This window comes from Herpailurus yagouaroundi, unplaced genomic scaffold (genome assembly GCF_014898765.1).
Source record: "Herpailurus yagouaroundi ecotype Mexico unplaced genomic scaffold, PumYag 189, whole genome shotgun sequence".
Taxonomy (NCBI): domain Eukaryota; kingdom Metazoa; phylum Chordata; class Mammalia; order Carnivora; family Felidae; genus Herpailurus; species Herpailurus yagouaroundi.
In genome coordinates, this window is record NW_024412420.1 from 3670021 (window position 1) to 3695420 (window position 25400).

General features: G+C 36.9%; 1 protein-coding gene across 1 annotated transcript in view; it reads left to right on the forward strand.

The window, feature by feature from the left end:
• HSF5 (heat shock transcription factor 5) overlaps nt 1-25400 on the forward strand; it is a 51267-nt gene that overhangs the window by 13714 nt on the left and 12153 nt on the right. The window contains exons 3-5 of the mRNA XM_040497009.1: nt 3859-3956; nt 6793-7314; nt 9612-9789. Coding sequence (XP_040352943.1) covers nt 3859-3956; nt 6793-7314; nt 9612-9789 — 798 coding nt within the window. The remainder of the gene's footprint in view (nt 1-3858; nt 3957-6792; nt 7315-9611; nt 9790-25400) is intronic.

Below are 25400 nucleotides of genomic sequence, written 5' to 3' on the forward strand. Positions count from 1 at the left end.
TGTTACTGGACACTTAAAAGGATAGTATCCATTTTGCTGTTTCCTTAGATAATAAATCAGCTATCAACTATATACTAATATATTCTCTATTGTTTATTTTACTTTGTTTATCCAATAAATTTTACTATTATTATTTTTAATGTTTATTCATTTTTGAGAGAGAGACACAGAGTGTGAGTGGGGAGGGGCAGAGAGAGAGGGAGACACAGAACTCGAAGCAGGCTCCAGGCTCTGAGCTGTCTGCTCAGATGTGGGGCTTGAACTCATGAACTATGAGATCATTACTTGAGCTGAAGTTGGACACTCAACCAACTGAGCCACCCAGGTGCTCCTTATTATTTTATTTTTAATGTTTTTAATTTTGAGAGGGAGAGCATGTATGCATTCGGGGGAAGGACAGAGAGACAGGGAGACAGAGGATCTGAGGCAGGCTCTGTGCTGACAGCAGACAGCCTGAGGAGGGGCTTGAACTCACAAACCAGAGATCAGGACCTGAGCTGAAGTCGGACACTTAACTGACTCAGCCACCCAGGAGCCCCCAAGAGATTTATTTTAATGTACACTTTAACAACTATTCAAAATATGTAAGCAATGGAATCAGAGCAGTATTAGCAAAGTAAACCTAATACCTTTTGTTGTTTTATTTGTAATGAAAACACTATTTTATGATACCCTGAAGGGTAAATACTGCAGCTCCTGACTGAGGGTTTTCCTGCCACTAGGGGGCTAGGTTTTCCTTAGCTGTTAAAACTCTAGAAAAAAGTCCCAGTTTTTTTTTCAGAGTTTTGGCAAGCCCTACAGATGCTTCCTTGGTGTTTTCCTTTTGGATTTAAGTTATTTCCCAGGATGTTTGAAAGCATAAATATCCTGGGAAATCAAATTCAAATCCATAACATTGAAATTATATGCTTGAATAATCTTCAAAGGTTAAAGTGTAAGAACCTGTTTGCCTAACCTATATTGGAAGTGATAAGAATATGAATTTTATATGGCCGTCTTAGTCATGTCTGGCTTTTTAAATCACTGGAACTGTTAAAATGATGTAATTCAGAAAACATCAACCCTTACATGTGTACTGGAACTAGAATTCTGTCCATTATTTCAGGTTTTTCCTTCCATGTGCAAGATTTAGTGGCTTAAATTGCATATGATATTAGAAAATATTTATTTTTAGCATACCTTTATGAACTTCTGACATTTAAAATTTTTTTTCATGTTTATTATTTTGAGGGGGAGGAAGGGCAGAGAGAGAGGGAGACACAGAAACCAAAACAGGCTCCAGGCTCTGAGCTGTCAGCACAGAGCCCTACATGGAGCTTGAACTCATGGACTGTGAGATCGTGTCCTGAGCCGAGGTCAAACACTTAACCAACTGAACCACCCAGGTACCCCCGAACTTCTGACATTTTAAAAATCAGTAGTCAATAATAGATAAGTTGGGAAACATTGCAATGAATTTTTATAACACTTAGGCTGATTTACTTTCAAAGATTATAGAATAAGTTTTTTTTAAGTAATTTTATTAGCATATACAAAATATGAAAAATGTGGACATAAAAGTAGAAAGCTGCCATCTTATAACAAAGACAAAAATATTCATCAAATGGAGTTCTAGTAACATTACAGTGTTACATTTTAGGAAGAAGAAAAGATTTGGGAAGTATTGTGGTACACTAAAGAGCATGTGGGGGCACCTGGGTGGCTCAGTTGGTTGAGTCCAACTCTTCATTTTGGCTCAGGTCTTGATCTTATGGTTGTGGGACTGGTGCTGGGTGTGGAACCTGCTTGGGATTCTCTCTCTCTACCTCTCCCTCTGCCCCTCCCCTGCTCTCACACTCTCTCTCTCTCTCAAAAAAAAAAAAAAGCTTGGGCTTTGGAGTTTGATGCTGACCCTGTCAATATCAGCTTTGTGACTTTCAGCAAATTATTTAACATCTCTGAGCTTTAGTTTCCATATTTTTGTAAAGTAATGTTAATACCTCATTTAATTGTTGTTTGGATTAAATGAAGCAATATATGTAAAGCACCTACTACTGTGCCTGGAACATGGTAGGCGCTCAATAAATGTCATCCTCTGTTTAATCCAAAGGTGTGATGTGTTATAACTGATTCTCATTCATTCTGGAGAGTCTCTCTCTGGAAAAGAGGAAACTCAACCGATTATTAAGACTGCATCTGCCTGGGTGGCTCAGTCGGTTGAGCGTCCAGCTTCAGCTCAGGTCACGATCTCGCGGTCCGTGAGTTCGAGGCCCGCGTCGGGCTCTGGGCTGATGGCTCAGAGCCTGGAGCCTGGTTCCAATTCTGTGTCTCCCTCTCTCTCTGCCCCTCCCCCGTTCATGCTCTGTCTCTCTCTGTCTCAAAAATAAATAAACGTTAAAAAAAAAAAAAAAAAGACTGCATCTGTGGGGCACCTGGGTGGCTCAGTTGGTTAATAGTCCAACTTCGGCTCAGGTCATAATCTCACGGTTCATGGGTTTGAACCCCATATCGGGATCTGTGCTGACATCTCAGAGCCTGGAGCCTGCTTCAGGTTCTGTGTCCCCCTCTCTCTCTGCCCCTGCCTCACTCACACTCTGTCTCTCTCTCAAAAATAAACAAACATTTAAAAAAAAAAAAAAAGTGCTTCTGTAAGTGTAACTATCCCAATACAAAGAGTTCAATCTTTTTATGGTATCCTAAGTGTAAAGAGAAAACTAGGAAAACCTACTTTTTTAGTTAAAATAATGGCATTAGCTATTTATTTTTTGATTGCTTACTGTATTCCAGTACTATTCTAAGTGCTTTATGCCTATTAGCTCATTCATTCCTCACAAGAAACATACTAGGGTATGTACTATTATTACCCCCATTTTAACAAGATGCAGAAACTGAGGCCCAAAGAGATTAACCTTGCTCAAGTTTATGTAGCAATTAAGATTTTGGTCTTGGATCCAAATTCTTAGTAATTTCTTTAAGTGGTTAAAACATTTTTGCCTGGATTTTACTGGATGCGTTATATAATGGTAAGAACATTTGGACAGTATTTCACTTATTTTATCCTTAAAATCACACCCTCCTCCAAATGTTTGTTACTACTAAAATATTTGAAACAATTATTTTGGAATTCCAAACATGTTCTGATATTTTCAGTAAAATGAAATTTTTTTTAATGTTTATTTTTGAGAGAGACAGGAACAGAGCTTGAGTGGGGGAGGGGCAGAGAGAGAGGGAGACAGAATCCGAAGCATGTTCCAGGCTCCGAGCTGTCAGCACAGAGCCCGATGCAGGGCTCGAATCCATGGACGGTGAGATCATGACCTGAGCCAAAGTCGGATGCCCAACCAACTGAGCCACCCAGGCACCCCTTCAGTAAAATGAAATTACATTCAATAAGAATAAATATTTGGTTAGAAAGGTGACAAAATGTTTAGGTGCCAGAGAAATCATTTAGAAAAGTAGGCATGACCCTTTAAAATGGCTTAAACAAATTTTTTTTAAGTTTGTTTATTTTAAGAGAGCGAGTACAAGCAGGGGAGGGTCATAGAGAAGGAGAGACAGAATCCCAAGCAGGCCCTGCATCATCAGCACCAAGCCTGATGCTGGGCTTGAACTCATGAACCATGAGATCATGACCTGAGCCAAGATTAAGAGTCAGACGTTTAACTGCACCACCCAGGCGCCCCTAAAATGACTTTTTAAATTGGTTAATTACCATGTTGTTTTCAACAAATAATAGCACCTGATTGTACTAAATCTAATTTTATTGCATCCCCAAAGGAAAACCTTTGGAATTTTTCTTTCCAAGTTGAAAGGGGAGTGCTTTAAATGCTACACAGGTTAACTTGGTTGATGCCTCTTCTCTGTTTGAATTTGTCCCAGCTGTACTACAGTGCTGCTCTCCTTCTACCCACATGGACGCTCTAAGTAGTTGTGTGACTCCCACTGCCTCTTCCTATGCACACTGCAACTACTTCCAGGTAATATTCTTGGAACAATGGACACACGCTGTACTTCACGTGTAATACGATTGACCTTGCACAGTTTTAAAGTGTAATTTTATCTGAACGAGTAGCCAGAGGTAAGCTGTGAATTATGGCTTCAGTTTTCTCAATTCTAAAAAAAGGGAGTTGATATGAATGGTGTCTGAGGATTCTTCTAGGCCTGCACTGTCCAAAACAGTAGGCACTAGCTACATCTGGCTGTTTAAATTTAAATTAATTAAAACTAAATAAAATCTAAAATTCATTTCTAGTGCTCAAAGTCTTATGGCCAGTGGCTACCAAATTGTACAGCAGAGATAGCATTTTCATCATTGCTGAAAATTAGTTTGAACATTGCTGTTCTAGGCTCTTCTATGGTAAAATGAATACCAGGTAAATTTTAAAAGTGTATGTCACTATTAACAGATTCTTCCAAGATAGTACAGATAATTACTTTTTTTTTATGAGAAAGGAAAAATGAAATAAAAAATGAGAAATTTAATTGGTGATCCCCTTTTGCCCCCATATTGTACACACTATATTTTAATTATTTTCTGATTATTTATTGTTAAGCAATTGCATTGATTTAAGTGTTTTAGACTGCTATTTCTAGGATAAGGCTAAGTTCCATGCTTTGTCTTTTTATGCTATAATTGCTTAAAGATTGGAATTATGTGTTTGCCTTTGATATCATCCAGTTGAGATAGCTTCTGTGTTAACTGACTGAGCCACCCAGGCGCCCCTATAGCTTCTGTTTTATTTTTTATTTATTTATTTATTTTTAAAATTTTGTTTTTTCAACGTTTATTTATTTTTGGGACAGAGAGAGACAGAGCATGAACGGGGGAGGGGCAGAGAGAGAGGGAGACACAGAATCGGAAACAGGCTCCAGGCTCTGAGCCATCAGCCCAGAGCCTGACGCGGGGCTCGAACTCACGGACTGCGAGATCGTGACCTGGCTGAAGTCGGACGCTTAACCGACTGCGCCACCCAGGCGCCCCACTATAGCTTCTGTTTTAAATGCTTATTTATTTTTGAGACAGAGAGAGAGAGCGCATGTATGTGTGCACAAGCAGGAGAGGGGCAGAGAGAGAGGGAGACACAGAAACTGAAGCAGGCTCCAGGGACCAAGCTGTCAGTGCAGAGCCTGACATGAGGCTCGATGCGGGGCTTGAACCCACGGACTGTGAGATCATGATCTGAGCTGAAGTCAGATGCTTAACTGACTGAGCCACCCAGGCGTCCCTGAGATAGCTTCTGTTTTTAAGAGAATATCTTTCTAGTGGCATTCCAGTATGTGAAGGAACATTACTTTTTTGTGGGTTTTTTTTTTTTTTTGACAAAGCTACGTAGGAAGTCAGATTGTTGTTCAAAGAGTATAGAATCAGATCAAATGGACTTAGTTGGATATTTTTAAAGGCAGGTACCATCGGGCATGATAGTCCAGTCTGTTCATCTTCACTAGAGGGACATATCTGTCCCACAAATTAGATGTTTTTGTTTGTGGATCCAGATGCTCTCTCCCTTGGATCATGCTGGAGATTCTCTGACAGTATTTATGTCTTGATTATGTTTATGTTTTAAATAAATTTTTAAAAATATCTTTAAAAGACCTTTTCTTACTACAAAGACAATACATGTTACAGGAAAATAAAGATAGGTAGACATAAAATTTTTTAAATGGAAAAAAGAACATGTTTTAGGTGTCATTCTGGAATTAAAGGATTTGGTTGGATTGCAGATATTGGTGAGAGTGTGCATGCATGGTCAGGATAGCATAATGGTTAGGAGCAAGAGCTCTTGAGCTAGGCAACCTATGTTTGAAACTTGGATATGTCAGTTATTTCATTGTGACTTTGGGTAAATTACAGAGTTTCTCTGAACTTCAATTTCATCATTTGGAAATGGAGATGATCACATTTTATAGACCTCTTAAGAGGAGTACTGTATATGAAGTACTTTGCATGTGCTTGGCACCTAGTAAGAACTCAATAAATGGTGCTATTGGCTACAGTAAAGTGGCTTGATGCTTACACCATTTAAATTTACATTATTTGGAATTAATGTCCTTTGAATAATTGACACAGTCTTTGTAGTGTGTTTGGCAATATCAACCCATTACGTGTTTTATTTAGTTGTTACTCTTTAGTATTTATGTTCATAGCTTGAGATTATTTATCACTAAACATGTAATTGTATGTCTACTCTGTGCAAAGTACTAGGTATAAGAGAATGCATCTTAAAGGTATAAAGGATACATCTAAAAGTGACAGCTATTTTTAATCTATTGTTTTATTATTAAAAATAAACAATCTCAGGAACCAAAGGACATTCGATATTCCATCCATTTTTTCCCAGATCATTTGGAACAGAATATCAGTACCTCCCCCTGAATGTATAGAAGCATTGGTGGACTTGTGAGCATCCTGTGTTTGAAATTTCACTACTACATTCCTAAAACAGTATATGGTAGATATAAGTGATGTTTTTGTCAACTTTTATGGAAGAATTTGGTATATAGACATTTTATCAGCAAATAGGTATTTGAGTACTATAGCTTTTTGATTTTGTGTACTTTAACCCTGAAAATTATTGGTCCTTTCCAGTATTGAACTTGGCATAGTGGTTGACATCTATTAGTTGCTAAGTAAATGTTAACAATAGAATTGAAGCTACCATTGCTGAAAAGTTGATTGGTGTTCATATTGTTTCAGTGAGCTTTAGTTAAATTTAATCTATTTGTTTAACATTTATGAGCCTAAACATTGTTGCTTTCTTCCTTAATCTCATATTCAATTTTCTATCCAAACAATCCTGTTTTCTCTTTTCCCAGAATCCTCCAATGCAATCCTCCTATCCAGTTGAATTTCTGCCTTCTAATTGGCCTTGCAGTACTACTGATGAAAATAAAAAGACAGAAGTTAACCTAGAGGCTGTTTTTCAGATAGTAGATGAGTTGCATTCCTCCCCTAAATTGGAGATGGTGAAGGTGGAGCCTGTTGAGAATCAGTGCCCAACATCTCAGTCTAACAGAGGCCAGCATATCGTAGCTAATTCAAACAACAGCAATCCATCTTCCACAAGTCAGGCTAGCCAGCTGGAGCCACTTACTCCTGTAGGCTCAGACATTACATCTTTTGTAGTCGGAACAGAACAAGCAATTACCTGCTCTCTACCACAGTCACCTGAGTACATCTATACCCTCCACACAGCTCAGCCTGTTGAAAATACTACAATGCAGGAATCTGCAGCCATCCAACAAGCTCATGTCAAACTGAAGGAGCAGCTAAGTCATAATCCATCTCCATCTTCAGTAGTATTTGTGCAAGAAGGGCTACCATTCAGCACACACCAGGTAAGGGGGCAAAGAAAAAATCCTAATAAAGCTCAAAGTACCTAGTGCTTCTTGCTATAAACTGGTCTAGTGGAGAGTTTGTCCACCATTAATTTGGGTTTAATACTGGTTCATTATGCTTTCCAGAAGGATCATGTCCCAGTGATTCTGCACAAAAAATTCAGAAGTAACCTTAAGCCCCAGACGTGTTCTTACTATGTTATGGTCTGAAGTCAGCCTCTAGAGAGGCAGTCTGAGCATTGTGGTATAAAACTTACTTTCATGTTAAAAGCATCCCTTGAGTTTTGCTTCCTATCTTAATTTGAATGGACGAGGTGTGCCTGGCTGATTCAAATCCACTACTCAGAAAGGATGGTTTATCTGACAGATAGTATCAGGACTTTCCAAGCTATTTGTAGCCTGGGGGTAAAGAGATGGTTAGAAGTCTGTTCATAGTTTCTTACAGCATTATTGAATTCTTATTTCACTTGTGAGCATACTGTGTTTGAATTTCCTTACTAATATCTACATTCTTAAAGCAGAATTCTGACTAGTTTGAGAGACATATTCTGAAGGTAGAAGCTAATTCCTTTATTGTTTATGACCAGAAATGAATAAAGTTGATTCTAAATAAAAGCACATCTAAATTACAGTCACTTTTTGTGAATTAAGTATTTTTCCTACTTTAAATTTTTTTTCTTGATCTTAGCCTGATATATATTTTTAAATTTTTGTTTTTTTTTCTTTAATGGGACTGAAATTATTGTCACTGTTAGATTCCCAAGATAACTTTTAGATAGTTGTGTTTTGTTTTTGTTTTTTAATTAAAAAAAAGTTTTTTATTTTGTTTATTTGTTTATTTTGTTTTGTTTATTTTGTGTATTTTTGTTTTGTTTATTTATGTTTGTTTATTTTTGAGAGAAAGAGAGAGTGCAAGCAGGCGAGGGGCAGAGAGAGGGAGACACAGAATCTGAAGCAGGCTCCAGGCTCTGAGCTGTCAGTGCAGAGCCCAACATGGGGTTCAAACTCAAGGACAGTGAGATCATGACTTGAGCAGAAGTCGGATGCGACTGAGCCACCCAGGCACCTGATAGTTGTTTTTTAATGCATTCTTTTTTAGCTCTAATTTTGGATCCAAAGTCTTAACGTATCTATCAACTCATTGTCCTTTTTGAGTCCAGCTGTGGAAATCCAGTATATCATGTGTTAAAATAATATTATAAATTCAGTAGATCAAAGATAGGCCCATTGTGTTTCAAATGTGTTGTGGAAAGAACATAAAATTTGTCTTTGTTCCTTCATAGTTCACATCCAAAATATTATATTTCATACCTTAAAATTGCATTTATAAAGTTACTTTCTCTTTAAAAAATATATTTGAACAACAGCTGTTAAAAGTTGTGTTTTTAACTTTTAGCTTTATTTCATTATATAGTTTCATTTAAAAAAATTTTTTTAATGTTTATTTTTGAGAGAGACAGAGTGTGAATGGGGGAGGGGCAGAGAGAGAGAAAAAGACACAGAATCTGAAGAGGCTCCAGGCTTTGAGCCATCAGCACAGAGCCCGATGCGGGGCTCGAACTCACAAGCTGTGAGATCATGACCTGAGCCGAAGTCGGATGCTCAACTGACTGAGCCACCCAGGTGCCCCATATAGTTTTATTTAAAATAAATTCATAAAGAAATAAGAATATTTCAGAAGTTGGTCACCTTTATGAAAGGATTTGACATTCCAAAGAAAACTTAGGAACTCTAAAAAAGAAACACATATCTCATAAGCAGAACAGATCTAGATTTTGTAGGGGTTGAAGCTTATACAATTTTGAGGGCTTCTCTAAGACAAAGAATACAAAATTAGTAGAATAAAATGTCCTCAGCTCCACTGACATTATCCAACAGGATTACGCCTATGCCCATCTCAATGTTACCAATGGGGGTGGAAATCTGATGGAAGAGATACTAGAATGAAAAAAGATAGTGGTCTTAACCAGTTGTAAATTTGTGTGTGTGTGTGAATTGTACCAAAAAAAAAAAAAAAAATCAACAAGCTTCATGGTTAATCTTCCTCTGATCATAAGTAAATGTTTTAACTCCATATACATTTCAGTGGTTTGTGTATAGGGAAATAGATATCTTATTAATGAATATTCAGATTAGCTCAACAAAATTAAACGTGGTATCATTCATAAGAATGAAAAGCCTTTACAAACATGTTTGTTGTATCATGTGTCAATAATAGAACTCCTCTGATAAACTATCTTAACTTTTAGTAGATATTTGAGGGAAATTCATAATAATTAGTGTGTTTAATATTTTAGGTGGATGCCAGTATAAAATGCCAGGCCAATCCACCTGAGAATATCTTGCCTTCAGAACAGATGGGATTCTTCATTTCAGAAATGGGCCCTGCTAGCAAGCCTAGTAAAGACACAGGTTTATCCACTCCAGCCAGATACAGAGAGCGAAGAAGCAACTCGCAGCAAGGAAAGTCCCCTGGTAAGGATTACTGTGCTCAGAATACTAGAATTAGAACCATGGTGTAAAATAAATGTATGAATGACAGTTTTTTTTCCTGAGCCTTCATTTTTTTTATTCATAATTGTATGATACTTATCACATTGCTTTTTTACATAACTGTAATTTTAACTCTATATGTTTTCTTAATTGTCCTTATAAAGTATGTAAAAGTTATTTTCCTAATATTGCATGTAAAAATTTGAGCTTTTGAAGAGCTAGAACATATTAAGTAAAACACAGGAATTTGGGTTATTTAACTTGGAGAAGGCAAAGATGAAGGGTGATTTAATCACTGCTTCAGATGCCAAAGACTTTGTAATTATTGATGTACTTGTTCTCTTATTAGCAGACTGTAGGATAAGAGGGAATATACTTAAAATTGTAGCAGTAAAGAATTAGTCATTAATAACATTATTCTGAACACATTATGATAATAGTATCAAGAGTGGCTTTTGCAGTGGCATTGTTTTTCCTGTAATTTATAGGAACCCAAAATTAATGATTGTTTTAGGCACATAGAGTTGGTTCTATTGTTTGTAAGGCAATTGGACAAAACCATTTTTTAAGAAAATAGTAACATCTAGTAAGACATGTTTCTTTATGTGATTCAAAAACAAGTCATCAGAGTCTTCAATGGCCAGCTTTAATATTCTCAAATTGTATGCATGTCAGAGGCATGCAATCCAGGTAGAATTAATCAGGTCAGACAATCATTTTAGCCATAAAAAATTAAAAAATATTGAGAAATTATTTGAGAATTTCTCCAAAAAGTAAACTAATAGTGATATGATCAAGATCTTGCTCAGACTCATAGGGTTCTTTCTGCAAAACACCTTTTAGGCAAAGAACTATCCTGATCACTACTCTTATTCATTGGACTTAGCTTGTACTGTCACTTTTAGTTGAATATATATGGTCCAATCCATGATAAAAGATTAAGAGATTAAGATTCCTTACCACTGGAGATGTTTAAAACAATGGCATAGACTTTGAAGGTGATTTAGAAAAGGACAGGAACTAATATTTGTGCATACCCATTTTTAATGCCATAACCAAACTTAATGAAAGTGGTATTGTCATCATTTTGAAGATTGGGAAGTTTAGGCTTGGAGAGGATTAATAACTTGTTCAAGGTCACACATTAACTAATGTAGCTAATATTCTACTCACAATCACTCTGTTGACTGTGTCCTTACATAAAGGACTGTGTCAAAACATAAAAGTTTTTAAATTTGATGTAGTCCAATTTGTTTTTTGTTTTTGTTTTGTTTTGGATTTTGTTTTGTTTTGTTTTGCTTTTGTTGCTTATGCTTTTGGTGTCATTTCCAAGAGATCATTGCTAAGTCCAATGTCATGAAGTTTTTCCTCTGTGTTTTCTTCTAGGAGTTTTACAGTTTAGGTCTTACATTTAGGTCTTTAATCCATTTTGAGTTACTTTTTGTATATGATGTAAGATAAGGGTCCAACTTCATGCTTTTGCATGTGGATATACAGTTTTCCCAACACCGTTTGTTGAAGAGATGGTCCTTTCCTCATTGAGTGATCTTGGTGTCTTAGTGAAAGATCATCTGATCATATAAGTAAGCATTTGTTTCTGGTTTCTCTATTCTATCCCATTGGTCTATTTGTCTCTCTTTATGCTAGTACCATATGATCTGTTTAACCTCTCAGTTCTGCCCTTGTAGCACAAAACCAGCCATAGAGAATATGTAGATGAACAGTTATGGTGATGTTCCAGTGAAGCTATATTTACAAAAACAGGTGCAGGGCCCAGTTTAACCCAGTGGTCATAATTTGCCAACATCTGAATTAAACTAACAGCTTCTTTCTGAACAGCAATAATGGAAGCCAGAAAAGGGTAGAATCACATTTTAATATACTGAAAGAAAACTGCAACCTCAGAAGTCTCTACCCATGAAAATGATCATTCAAGAATGAAGGCAAGACAATGAAGACATTTTCAGATAAACACAAAATTGAGCGCATGTGCCACACAAGATCAACACTAAAGGAAATTCAACTGGGTGTTCTTTTTTTTTTTAAGTTTTTTTTTTTTTCTTCTGAGAAAGAGAGAGAGAGCAAGTAGGGGAGGGGCAGAGAGAGGGAGAGAGAGGACCTAAAGCGGGCTCTGTAGTGACAGTGTGGGGCCCGACACAGGGCTCAAAGTGGGACTCAAACCCATGAACCATGAGATGGTGACCTGAGTCAAAACCAAGAGTTGGACACTTAACTGAGTCACCCAGACACCCCTACAGGGTGTTCTTCAGGGAGAAGGAAACTGTGGTAGAGGTATTGATTAATATGGGCTTTGATGAATCAAGAGTAGGTACTGTAGTTTCTAGGATAATCACCAACACAATAGAAATAATCCAAAAGAAGGCAGGAAAGGGGGAAGGAAGGAAAAATAAAGAAGACAATGAGAAAACAAATAATACAATGGTTGACCCAAATTCAACCAATACAATGATTATATGTAAATGGTTTTAAAAACATTAATTCAAAGGCAGAAATTGCTAAAGTGGATAAAAGAGCAAACTCCTACAATAGACTGACTATAGGAGACACATAGGTTAAAAGTAAGTGTATGGGGAAAGATATAATATGCAAACAGGAAGTATGAGAAGCCTGGTATGGTTATTTTTAAATATCAGATAAAACAGCCTTTAAGACAGAGTATTATAAAGAGAGTCTGCTTCATAATGGTGGACAGTTAATCAGTGAAGCATATCAATTATAAATGTGTTTTTGTGTAGTAATAGGGCCTCAAAATGTATGAAACAAAAATTGACAAAAGGAAAAACAGGCAATGCCCCAATATAGTAGGATATTTTAATACACCATCTAAGTAATTGATAGAATAACTAGACAAAATATTAGTAAAGACATAGGAGATCTGAACAACATAATCAGCCACCTTGATTTAATTGGCATTTATAGAACACTGCATCCAACAACTACAGAATATGCATTATTTTCAAGTGCACATAGTGCATTCACCAAGAGATGTCGTATACTGGGCCATAAAACAAGTCTCAATAAATTTACAAGAATTACAGTAATACAAAGTGTATTCTCTTAATATAACAGAAGTAAATTAGAAATCAATGACAGTAAAGTAACCAGGGAAACCTCCAATATCCGGAAATACAGTGACATACTTCTAAACCGTAACTCAAAAACAAAATCTCAAGAAAAATTAGAAAATATTTGGAACTGAGTGACAATGAAAATATATCAGTTTGTGAGATGCATCTAAAACAATGTTAGCCGGGTGCCTGGGTGGCTCAGTTGGTTGAGCATCGGACTCTTGATTTTGGCTCAAATCATGATCTCGTGGTTCATGAGTTCAAGCCCCATGTGGGGCTCTGAGCTGATGGTGCAAAGCCTGCTTGGGATTCTCTCTCATTCTCTCTCTGCCCCACACCTGCTCGTACTCTCTCTTTCTCTCTCAAAATAAATAAATCAACATTTTTTAAAAACTTAAAAAAATAAAACAATGTTAGCATGAAGTGTGTAGCTTTAATATTAAATTAAATTAGAAATTTTAATATTAGAAAATATTAGCTAATATTAGAAAAGAAGTAAGATCTAAAATCAATGACCTGAAGTTTCAATATAAGAAACTAGGAAAAAAAAAAAAAAAGAGGAAAGTAAACCCAAAGTAAACATGAGGAAGGAAATGATAAAATAAGAATAGAAATCAATGAAATAGAAAACAATTGAGAAAATTAACAAATATAAAACTGGCTCTTTGGAAAGATCAACAAAGTTGACAAGCCTCTAGCTAGACTGATCAAGAAAAAAGAGAACCCAAATCATAACTATCAAGAGTGAAAAAGAGGGGCACCTGGGTGGCTTTGGTGTCTAAACATCCGATTTTGGGTCAGGTCATGATCTCACAGTTCGTGAGATCAAACCCCACATCGGGCTCTGCACTGACAGCTCAGAGCCTAGCGCCTGCTTCTAATTCTGTGTCTTTCTCTCTCTGTCTGCCCCTCCCCTACTTGTGTGGGCCCTCTCTGTCTCTCTCAAAAGAAACAAACATTAAAAAAAAAAAAAAAAGGGGGTGCCTGGGTGGCGCAGTCGGTTAAGCGTCCGACTTCAGCCAGGTCACGATCTCGCGGTCCGTGGGTTCGAGCCCCGCGTCAGGCTCTGGGCTGATGGCTCAGAGCCTGGAGCCTGTTTCCGATTCTGTGTCTCCCTCTCTCTCTGCCCCTCCCCCGTTCATGCTCTCTCTCTGTCTCAAAAATAAATAAACCTTGAAAAAAAAAAAAAAAAAGAAGAATGAGAAAGAGATTACCAGGGTGCCTGGCTGGCTCAGTTGGTGGAGCATGTGACTCTTGATCTCGTGGTCATAAGTTCAGGCCCCACATTGAGTTGTAGAGGCTACTTAAATAAATAAAACTTAAAAAAAAAGAAAGAGATTGCCACCTCAGAATAAGAGAATACTGTGGACAGTCTTACATCAATGAATACAAATGGAATAGACACATTTTTTGAAAAATATAACTTACCAAAATTCACACACTTCTATTAAAGAAGTTGAATTGGTTATTAAAAACTTTCCTCAAAATAAGAACAAAAATTATAGACCAATTAGTCCTCTTGAATATAGATGCAAAAATCATTAACAAAATAGTAAATTGAGTCCAACAATATTTAAAAAGGATAATACTCTACAACCAAATAGAATTTATCTTAGGAATACAAGGCTTGATTGATTTTCAAATGTTAAACAATGTTATTTGCTATATTAACAGAATAAAGGAGAAAAACTCTACGATGATTTTAAAAGATGCAGGGAAAGCACTTGACAAAAGTCAGTACTTATTCATAATAAAAACTCTCAACAAAGTAGGAATAGTAGAAAATTCCTCAAACTGATAAATAGCACCTATAAAATATGTATGGCAAAGATCATAATGGTGAAAACCAAACTTTATACTTTAGAGACTGGGAACAAGGCAAGGATGCCTACAGTCACCACTTATATATTCAGTATTATACTGGTGGGCCTAGCCATTGCAATAGGAAAGAAAAATAAATAAAAGGCATAAAAATTGAAAAGAAAGAAGTAAAAGTATCTGTTGATGATATGATTACTTATATAAAAAAAATCTAGGGAATCTACAACAGAACAAATAAATGAATTTAGCAAGGTTTTAGGACATAAGATTGATATATAAAAAGCAATGTATTTTAATAAACTAGCAGCACACAATTGGAAAATGAAATTAAAATACCAAACATTTACAGTAAGACCAAAATCCTAAGATACCTAGGAATAGGTCGAACCAAAGATGCCCAAGACCTCTACATTGAAAACTATAAATTTTGCTGAAAGAAATTAAAGAAGACATAAAGTGGAAAGATATGCCATATTCATGGATAATAAGATCCAACGTTGTTAAAGTGACAGCTCTTTCTAAACTGATCTATAAATTCAGTGCAATCTCAATCAAAATTCCAGTAGACTTTTTTTTTAAGTTTTTTTTTTTTAATTATTTATTTTTTGAGAGAGAGACAGAGAGACAGTGCGATCAGGGGAAGAACAGAGAGAGAGGGAGACACAGAATCCGAAGCAGGCTCCAGGCTCCGAGCTGTCAGCCCAGAGCCTGATGCGGGGCTCAAACTCACCAACTATGAGATCGTGACCTGAGCTGAAGTCGGACACTTAACCCACTGAGCCACCCAGGCGCCCCTGTGGTCAATTGGTTTTCAACAATGGTGCCAGGGCAATGCAGTAGAGAAAGGTAAGTCTTTTCAACAAAAATTAGCGTTGATCCATACCTCACACCATAATTAAAAATTAACTCAAAATGAATTACAGATCTAAATATAAAACCCAAATATATAACACTCCTTGAAAAAAAAGGAGAGAACCTTTGCTACTTTGGAGTGAACAAACCTAAATATAAAACTCAAACATACAAAGCTTGGTGAAAAATAACAGAAAGGCTTTGCTACTTTGGAGCAGACAAAGATGTCTTAGAACACAAAAACGTGATCAATAAAGAAAAAATTGATAAATTGGATTTCATCAAAACTTAAAACTTCTGCTCTTGGAAAGGCATCATTCAGAAAATGGAAAGACAAGCCAAAGTCTAGGAGAAAATATCGACAACACATATGTGAAAACAAAGGACATATTTAGAATATAAAAAGAACTCTTACAGTGCAATTCAAAAGTGGGGGGAATATATGAACAGACATACCACTAAGTGGTACAAGTGGTCAATAAACACATGAAGAAATGCTTAACATGTTAAATAATCAGGGAAGTCATTGGGAGTCACAGGGAGACATCACTCCCTGCCCATTAGAATGGCTAAAATTTTTAAAGAAAAAAACAAGACCGTACCAAGCGTTGATGAGGCAGCTAGAACTCTTCATACCCTGCTAGTGGGGAATAAAAATAGTGTAACCATTTTTGGAAACCATTTGGCAGTTTCTTAAAAATTAAATTAAGCATACACTCATCACAAGTTATGAATTACATATAAATTACAGTGTATCCATACAACAACAGAATAATATTCAGCAATAAAAAGGAACACATTATCAATACATACAAATCATTACGTTCATGTGGCCCTTGGGGAATATACATTTCTTTTCTTTCTTTTTTTTTTTTAACATTTTATTATTTTTTAAATAATCTCTACACCCAACGTGGGGCTTGAACTCACAATCCCGAGATCAAGAGTTACATTCTTTATGGAGCCAGCTAGGCACCCCTGGAATATACATGGTTTCGGAGCAGTCCAGTTTTTGTTGCCTATATTTTGTTAGAGAGTGTGTAAAGGGTGTGAGGATTACTTAAGAAGCTGAACAGTCCTATATCTTAGCAGGGCATGTTTGCTATTTCTCTGGCATTTCAATTCTTAAAAAAAAAAAAAAAAAAAGGGATAGACTACTGATTTGTTTGCCTTTGTTCATTCCAAATGTGAGTTATAGCAGAGATCTTATTTAGGTAGTTTTTTAAGCCTGAAAAGTCTGGTATTTGATTTACTGTCTGTACTTTGCTCATCCCTTTCATTCAACCTAATGGAACCTATATTGAGGTCATCTAAAAGAATGGGTTCCATTGGAAAGATAATATTCTTAATCTGATCTTTGCCACAGAGCTCTCTCCCATTGTCTATCAGAAATACTTGAGAAAAGCTTCAGGCCCTCTTACTATTATTTCATGTTGGGATAATGAAGTGGTTGGGTGCACAGTCCAAATTGCTGATCTCTAGACAATAGGCTATCAACTACAGGCAGAGAAGTATTCCCTTCTATCTTTGCTTGTGCTTTGGCTACCTCTAGCCTGAGTTCATCTCTTATTTTAGGACTTTGCTGAATGTGTCAAGAAACAACTAACACTGTGAATTTTGTCAGCCTTTTCCCTTATGGTTACTTGCTCACTTTGCATGTGGCCTGTCTTCCAGGGTATCACAGTAACAATTTTATCAAATGTTTTGACATGGGTTACAAAGATCACCAGTGTTCTAGCTAGTGTCTAGTGTCATAATTACCTGCTGTCTGACCACCAAGCTCATAACGTGTATTTTAATTTGAATAATAGCAGTACCTCACTTCTAGATTCCAAATTCCATATTAGTCCATGTATAAGTTAGGCTGCTGTAACAAAACAAAAAACTAGTAGCTTAAACAGTTTAGAAGTTTGTTCTTCCCTTATGATATATTCTGAGGATAAGCTGTTTAGAGCTGATGTGGAAGCTTTACCTCTCTCTGGTAGCCCTCAGGTGTTGCAGGGTTAAAAATGGCTCACCACTATATCAGTATGTTGGCCAGCAGGCTGCTATAAATATCCTTTCCTTTTATGAGCATAATCATCACTTATGCTCTCATCAGTTTGACTAGAACTTGGTCACATGGTCAAACTAGCTGAAGGGGAGCTTGGAAATGTAGTCTTTACCTGGGGACCATTTGCCTAGTTAAACAACACCATGATTTAAAGGAGGAATAAATATCAGGAGACAAGTAGAAGTTTCTGTTACATGGACTAAGAGAAAATATTTACAACAAAATACAAAGTATTCTATTCATCATACATAAAAACTCCTACAAATCAATAAGAAAAATTCAACCCAATAAAAGTAAAGAAAATGATATTAATGTGCAGGTCGGAAGAAATCAAGTAGAGAAATGCAAATTAAATCAACCCAAAAGATTTTTTTTTGATTGGCAAAACTTAAGCTGTTGATAATATCCAGGTTTGATAAAAGTTTAGGGAAAAAGGAACGTCTTAATACACTGTAACTGGAATGTAAATTTGTATAGCCTTTTGGAGGGCATTTGGCATTATTTGTAAATAACTAAAATGCTCATGTGCTTTGACTCAGGAATTCCAGTCCTGGCAGAGTTCACTGTTGTGTCATGTATGATAGCACAAATTTGGAAAAAGTATAATTGCCTAATAGGGAGCTAGATAAATTATAAAAAATTAATGTAATGAAATACTATGCAACCATTTAAGAAAATTAGCTTGATATGTTGTTACCTAGAAAGGTAGTAAGTGTTCATAACATGTGTTAAGTGGATGAGGCAAGTTGCAGCACAATATGTCTAGGACAGCCTCCTTTCTAGGAGGAAAAAAAGGAAGTATATACTATATAATTATAGAAAAAAGTATAGCAGTATATGATAAAATGGATTCATGTAATAGTGGTTACCTCTAGGAAAGTAGAATTGGAGGTGAAGAGAGGTACTTTTTTACTTTTCAATTTGTGTATGAATATACACAATAGTAGGATTATGGGAAATTTTTACTCCCTTTTTGTATTTTTATAGATTTTTAAAATTGAAAAAAAATCCAAAAATACTAAAAATTGTTTAAATATTTTAAAGTATTCTTTCAGTGTAAATTTAAAACCATCAAAATAATAGGAATGGGAAATTAAAAAGAATATTTTGAAAAAATATTTATATCCCGGTTATTAACCTGACTTCAAGGTTTAGATATGATTGACTCAAGCTAACTGTATCCCCCACCTAAAATGCTTTTCCAAGATTTTTTAGAATTTCTAGGGCTTACAATGACTTTTAGTTTTAAATTTCCTGTTTCTGTTTAATTCCAAAGTCATCCATTTCTCACCTCCTACAGCTCTTCTCTCTTATCTGCTTCATGCTGTTCCAGGTGTAGAACTTGGCCCTCTTCCTTTGTTTCCAACCTTTCCCCATGCATTTACATTAGGCATTTGTATGTGTTCAACTCCTTTCTGAAGTTTTGGGGAGGTAAAAAGGGTTTGCATTTAAAATACTGCATATAATTTTAGATGGAATGTTATCCACCTTTCTTTTTAAAAGGCTGTCCGTCACTTTGCCATTTTCTCACCTTTCTTTGTCACTAATCACTATGGCCTCTGCCATGTTGTCATCTTTACTTGTACCAGCACTGTATCTTCTCTTCTCTGGTCTTTTTTTCTGTGCCTTAGGGAGAGACGTTAAATATTTCCTCTATTTCCTAATGTCTTTGAGACCTTACTTTCTCCAACCAAAACAGCTTGTCAAGTATAGTCTCTACAAAGATAGTTACGTGCCCAAGAGGAACTCTGGTGCCTGCTGTTAAAATAATCACTTCATCTCTTTCACTATTAAGGTTATAAGTGTAACTGATAAAATAATTAGGACATTATCTTTATTATCTCTTCATTTTCTTTTTTTCCTTAAGTAAAGACTTATCCTTTGGTCAGTGTTGTTGATAGCCAAGTCTTAATTGGCCTTGAATTCTTGCTGTGAAATAGAAGAGTTGTGACATATTAGCATTATTATGACAACTGGTCACATTTCCATTTATTAGGGGCAAGGAGTAAATTACTTAAGCTAGAACCTCTTTACTAAAAAGTTAGCTTTTGTAATGAGAGTGTAAGCAGAAATATAGTTCATGAAGTACAAAATTATTCTACCTTGATAGAACTTAACCTAATGGTTGGCTTATGAAAACATGGCTATAAATAAGGTTCGATGGGATTAAAGACCTTAACCAAAGTCAGTTTAAGTTTTATGTACTATCTGTTAGAGTCTGTATAGCATAGCTGATACGAAGAAGGCTTTTGGTATTAGAAAAACCTCCTATTTATTATTTTTCTCCCCTCTTTACAGGTAGTTCCATGAGGGAAAGGCCTTTCTTTTGTTAAACGATGTATCCTCAGCACCTACAGTATTAGCATTAGCTGTGGCACTCAGTGTTTGTTGAATGAATGACATGCTTTTCCACCCCACTTTAATCTTACTGATGTACTTCAAAAAAAATCCTTGGAAAAAAGCAATCTTTTAAAAAAATGTGGTAAAATATATATAACATACAGTTTACCATTTTAGCCATATTTAAGTATATAGTTCAGTAGCATTAAGTACATTCACATTGTTTTGCTCCCATTACCACTATCCATCTCCAGAACTCTTTTCATTTTGCAAAATGAAACTGTGTACTCATTAAATAATAACTCCCTATTCTTGCTCACCCCCAAGCCACTGGAAGCCACTATTATACTTTCTATCTGAGCAATCTTTTAGTTAGCCACCAAAAGATAAGTTTTGAACATATGAGGAGTCAAAGCACTCCTCAGGTTTCTTTTAAAAAGTACTTATTGAACAATTGCCTAGGGCTTGGTACCATACTAGGTACAATAGAGACAAGTCGTGTCCTCTATAGTTCTATTCTTCTGGAACCAAGAATTGTGGATGTCTTACTAAGATGTCATTCCATATCTCGTTATTATGCTCTGACATTTATTTTATATATTTTTTAATGTTTATTTATTTTTGAGAGAGGAGACAGAGCACAAGTGGGAGAGGGGCAGAGAGAGAGAGAGGGAGACACAGAATCCGAAATATGCTCCAGGCTCTGAGCTGTCAGCACAGAACCCAACAGCGCGGAGCTCAAACTCGGAAACCATGACCTGAGCCGAAGTCGGACACTCAACCAGGCGCCCCCTGTGTTCTGACATTTAAAACCAAGATATGTTTGGTTATGAATTTTACTTTTTGTAGCCATTTATTTTCTGTTTTCCCCTTCTTTTTGTCTGGTCATTTCAAATTAATAGGAAAATATACATTAAAAAAATTTTTTTAACGTTTATTTATTTTTGGGACAGAGAGAGACAGAGCATGAACGGGGGAGGGGCAGAGAGAGAGAGGGCGACACAGAATCCGAAGCAGGCTCCAGGCTCTGAGCCATCAGCCCAGAGCCCGACGCAGGGCTCGAACTCACGGACCACGAGATCGTGACCTGAGCTGAAGTCGGAAGCTTAACCGACTGAGCCACCCAGGCGCCCCGGAAAATATACATTTTTAGATAAAATTCACAAAACATAAAATTAACCATTTTAAAGTGCAAAATTCAGTGGCATTTAGTATATTCACAATGTTGTGCAACCTCTACCTCTATCTAGTTACAAAACATTTTCATCACTCCTAAGGAAAACCCCGTATTCATTAAGCGGTTACTTCCAATTCCTACTCCCCCAAGCTCTTGGTAGCCTCCAATCTGTGTTCTGTCTCTATGGATTTACCCCTTCTGTATATTTCATATACATGAAATCATGTAATATGTGACCTTTTGTGTCTGGCTTATTTTACTTAGCATAATGTTTTCAAGGCTCACCCGTGTCATAACATTTGTATCAGAACTTTCTTTGTATGGCAAAATAATATTACATTGTATATATATACCACAATTCATTTATCCATTCATCTGCTGACGGACATTTGGGCTGTTCTTACCTTTTGGTTATTGTGAATAGTGCTGCTGTGAACATGTGTGCGTGTAGTGGAGTATCTGTTTACAAGTCTTTTGGGTATATACCTAGGAGTAGAATTGCTGGGTCATATGGTAATTCTGTGTTTAACTATCGGCCAAACTATTTTCCATAAAAGCTCTAGCATTTACGTTTCCTACAGCAGTGTAGAAGGGTTCCCATTTTTTTCATATCCTTGCTAGCACTTGTTATTTTCCCCCTTTTATTATTGTTATGGCCATCCTCATAGGTGTGAAGTGTTATCTCATTGTGGTTTTGATCGCATTTCCCTAATGATTAGTGATGTTGAGCATCTTTTCACACGCTTGTTGGCCATCTGTATATCTTCTTTGGAGAAAAGATAATTTTTTTTACAACTATTATAACAATATTCTGTTTGATGAAATCTTCTGTTTTGGTTAAAAATCTCTTGATTATAGCCCTAGTGAGTGTTACAAGTTGGTAAACTATGGCCCGTGAACCAAATCTGACATACTGCCTGTTTTTATTTTATTTTTTATAATTTTTTTCTCCATTTTTATTTATTTTTGGGACAGAGAGAGACAGAGCATGAACGGGGGAAGGCAGAGAGAGAGGGAGACACAGAATTGGAAACAGGCTCCAGGCTCCAAGCCATCAGCCCAGATCCCGATGCGGGGCTCGAACTCACGGACCACGAGATCGCGAGATCGTGACCTGGCTGAAGTTGGACACTTAACCGACTGCGCCACCCAGGCGCCCCATACTGCCTGTTTTTAAATGGCCTGCAACATAAGCATGTTTTCATATTTCAAAAATTTTTTTAGTACTTATTTATTGTTTTGAGACAGAGAGACAGAGCATGAGCAGGGGAGGGGCAGAGAGCGAGGGAGACACAGAACCCAAAGCAGGCTCCAGGCTCTGAGCTGTCAGCACAGATCCCGATGCAGGGCTCAAACCCACAAACTGTGACCTGAGCTGAAGTTGGATGCTTTTTAAAAAACTTTTTTTTCTTTAATGTTTTATTTATTTTTATTTTTGAGAGAGAGAGAGACAGAGCACGGGTGGGGAAGGGGCAGAGAGAGGTAGACACAGAATCCAAAGCAGGCTCCAGGCTCTGAGCTATCAGTACAGAGCCTGACGCAGGGCTTGAACTCACGAGCTGTGAAATCATGACCTGAGCTGAAGTTGGATGCTTAACTGACCGAGCCACCCAGGCGTCCCATAGTTTTCATATTTTAAATGGCTGGAGGAAAATCAAAAGAAGAATATTTCATGTCACATAAAGATGATATGAAATTCACATTTCAGTGTCTATAATAAATGAAGTTTAGTTGAGCTGCCTCACATGGCAGGAGGGATGAGGGAGCTCTCTGGGATCTCTTTTATAGGGGCACTAATATCATTCATAAAGCTCCGCTGCCATGACCTAATCACCTCCCAGAGGTCCAGCTTCTAACACCCATCACAGTGGGGTTAGGTTTCAACATATGAATTTCAGGGAGTTAAACATTCAGTCTGTTGCACCATGTGTTAGAAAGTTCTTGTTCTTAGCTTCTGATCTTTTCACAGCCCTGATCCTTGATGACCAGAGAAGCCCGTAAGAGAGTAAGGAGGTACTTGTGAGGAGGGCTCAAATTGACTAGTATTCAGTTTAGTTCTTACAGATGACCACATGTTTTTTTATTTTGATACTAAAAGGTTAAAGAAGTAATGATAGAAACCAAAGGTAAAATTCCTAAAGTATCACTTAAATTTCAACTGTCGCTATCATTAGGACTATCTCCCCTCAGTATGGTTTCAACTGTCACAGTACATTATTTATGATAAAAATAAGGAAATTTCATGAAATCACCTCTAAGGACTCCTTTGCTTCCAAATTCTGAAATACTATGATTCTAACATTAACTGTTGGATGTCATTTTGTTGCTCGATATCTCATTGAACAGGGGCATCCTATATTCCAGAATTTATCAGTGCCCTTCTGTAACTGAGTTATTTTGAAGATGTCTGCCATGTTTAAGTAGGAACATGTCACACTTCAAACTTTCTTTGAGGTTTTGGTTTTTTTTTTTCAAATAGACTACAAGTTGATTAAATAATCCAGATTGTATTGATTTCAATAGATGTGTATTTTGTTAGAAGGAGATGGTCAGTCACAATCTTTGCCATGCTGTGCATAGGCTTTTTTTTTTTAATATATGAAATTTATTGTAAATTGGTTTCCATACAACACCCAGTGCTCATCCCAAAAGGTGCCCTCCTCAATACCCATCACCCACCCTCCCCTCCCTCCCACCCCCCATCAACCCTCAGTTTGTTCTCAGTTTTTAACAGTCTCTTATGCTTTGGCTCTCTCCCACTCTAACCTCTTTTTTTTTTTTTTTCCCTTCCCCTCCCCCATGGGTTTCTGTTAAGTTTCCCAGGATCCACATAAGAGTGAAACCATATGGTATCTGTCTTTCTCTGTATGGCTTATTTCACTTAGCATCACACTCTCCAGTTCCATCCACGTTGCTACAAAAGGCCATATTTCATTTTTTCTCATTGCCACGTAGTATTCCATTGTGTATATAAACCACAATTTCTTTATCCATTCATCAGTTGATGGACATTTAGGCTCTTCCCATAATTTGGCTATTGTTGAGAGTGCTGCTATAAACATTGGGGTACAAGTGCCCCTATGCATCAGTACTCCTGTATCCCTTGGATAAATTCCTAGCAGTGCTATTGCTGGGTCATAGGGTAGGTCTATTTTTAATTTTCTGAGGAACCTCCACACTGCTTTCCAGAGCGGCTGCACCAATTTGCATTCCCACCAACAGTGCAAGAGGGTTCCCATTTCTCCACATCCTCTCCAGCATCTAGAGTCTCCTGATTTGTTCATTTTGGCCACTCTGACTGGCGTGAGGTGATCTCTCAGTGTGGTTTTGATTTGTATTTCCCTGATAAGGAGCGACATTGAACATCTTTTCATGTGCCTGTTGGCCATCCGGATGTCTTCTTTAGAGAAGTGTCTATTCATGTTTTCTGCCCATTTCTTCACTGGGTTATTTGTTTTTCAGGTGTGGAGTTTGGTGAGCTCTTTATAGATTTTGGATACTAGCCCTTTGTCTGATATGTCATTTGCAAATATCTTTTCCCATTCCGTTGGTTGTCTTTTAGTTTTGTTGGTTGTTTCCTTTGCTGTGCAGAAGCTTTTTATCTTCATAAGGTCCCAGTAATTCACTTTTGCTTTTAATTCCCTTGCCTTTGGGGATGTGTCGAGTAAGAGATTGCTACGGCTGAGGTCAGAGAGGTCTTTTCCTGCTTTCTCCTCTAAGGTTTTGATGGTTTCCTGTCTCACATTCAGGTCCTTTATCCATTTTGAGTTTATTTTTGTGAATGGTGTGAGAAAGTGGTCTAGTTTCAACCTTCTGCATGTTGCTGTCCAGTTCTCCCGGCACCATTTGTTAAAGAGACTGTCTTTTTTTCGTTTGGATGTTCTTTCCTGCTTTGTCAAAGAGAGTTGGCCATACATTTGTGGGTCTAGTTCTGGGGTTTCTATTCTATTCCATTGGTCTATGTGTCTGTTTTTGTGCCAATACCATGCTGTCTTGATGATTACAGCTTTGTAGTAGAGGCTAAAGTCTGGGATTGTGATGCCTCCTGCTTTGGATTTCTTCTTCTTAATTACTTTGGCTGTTCGGGGCCTTTTGTGGTTCCATATGAATTTTAGGATTGCTTGTTCTAGTTTCGAGAAGAATGCTGGTGCAATTTTGATTGGGATTGCATTGAATGTGTAGATAGCTTTGGGTAGTATTGACATTTTGACAATATTTATTCTTCCAATCCATGAGCAGGGAATGTCTTTCCATTTCTTTA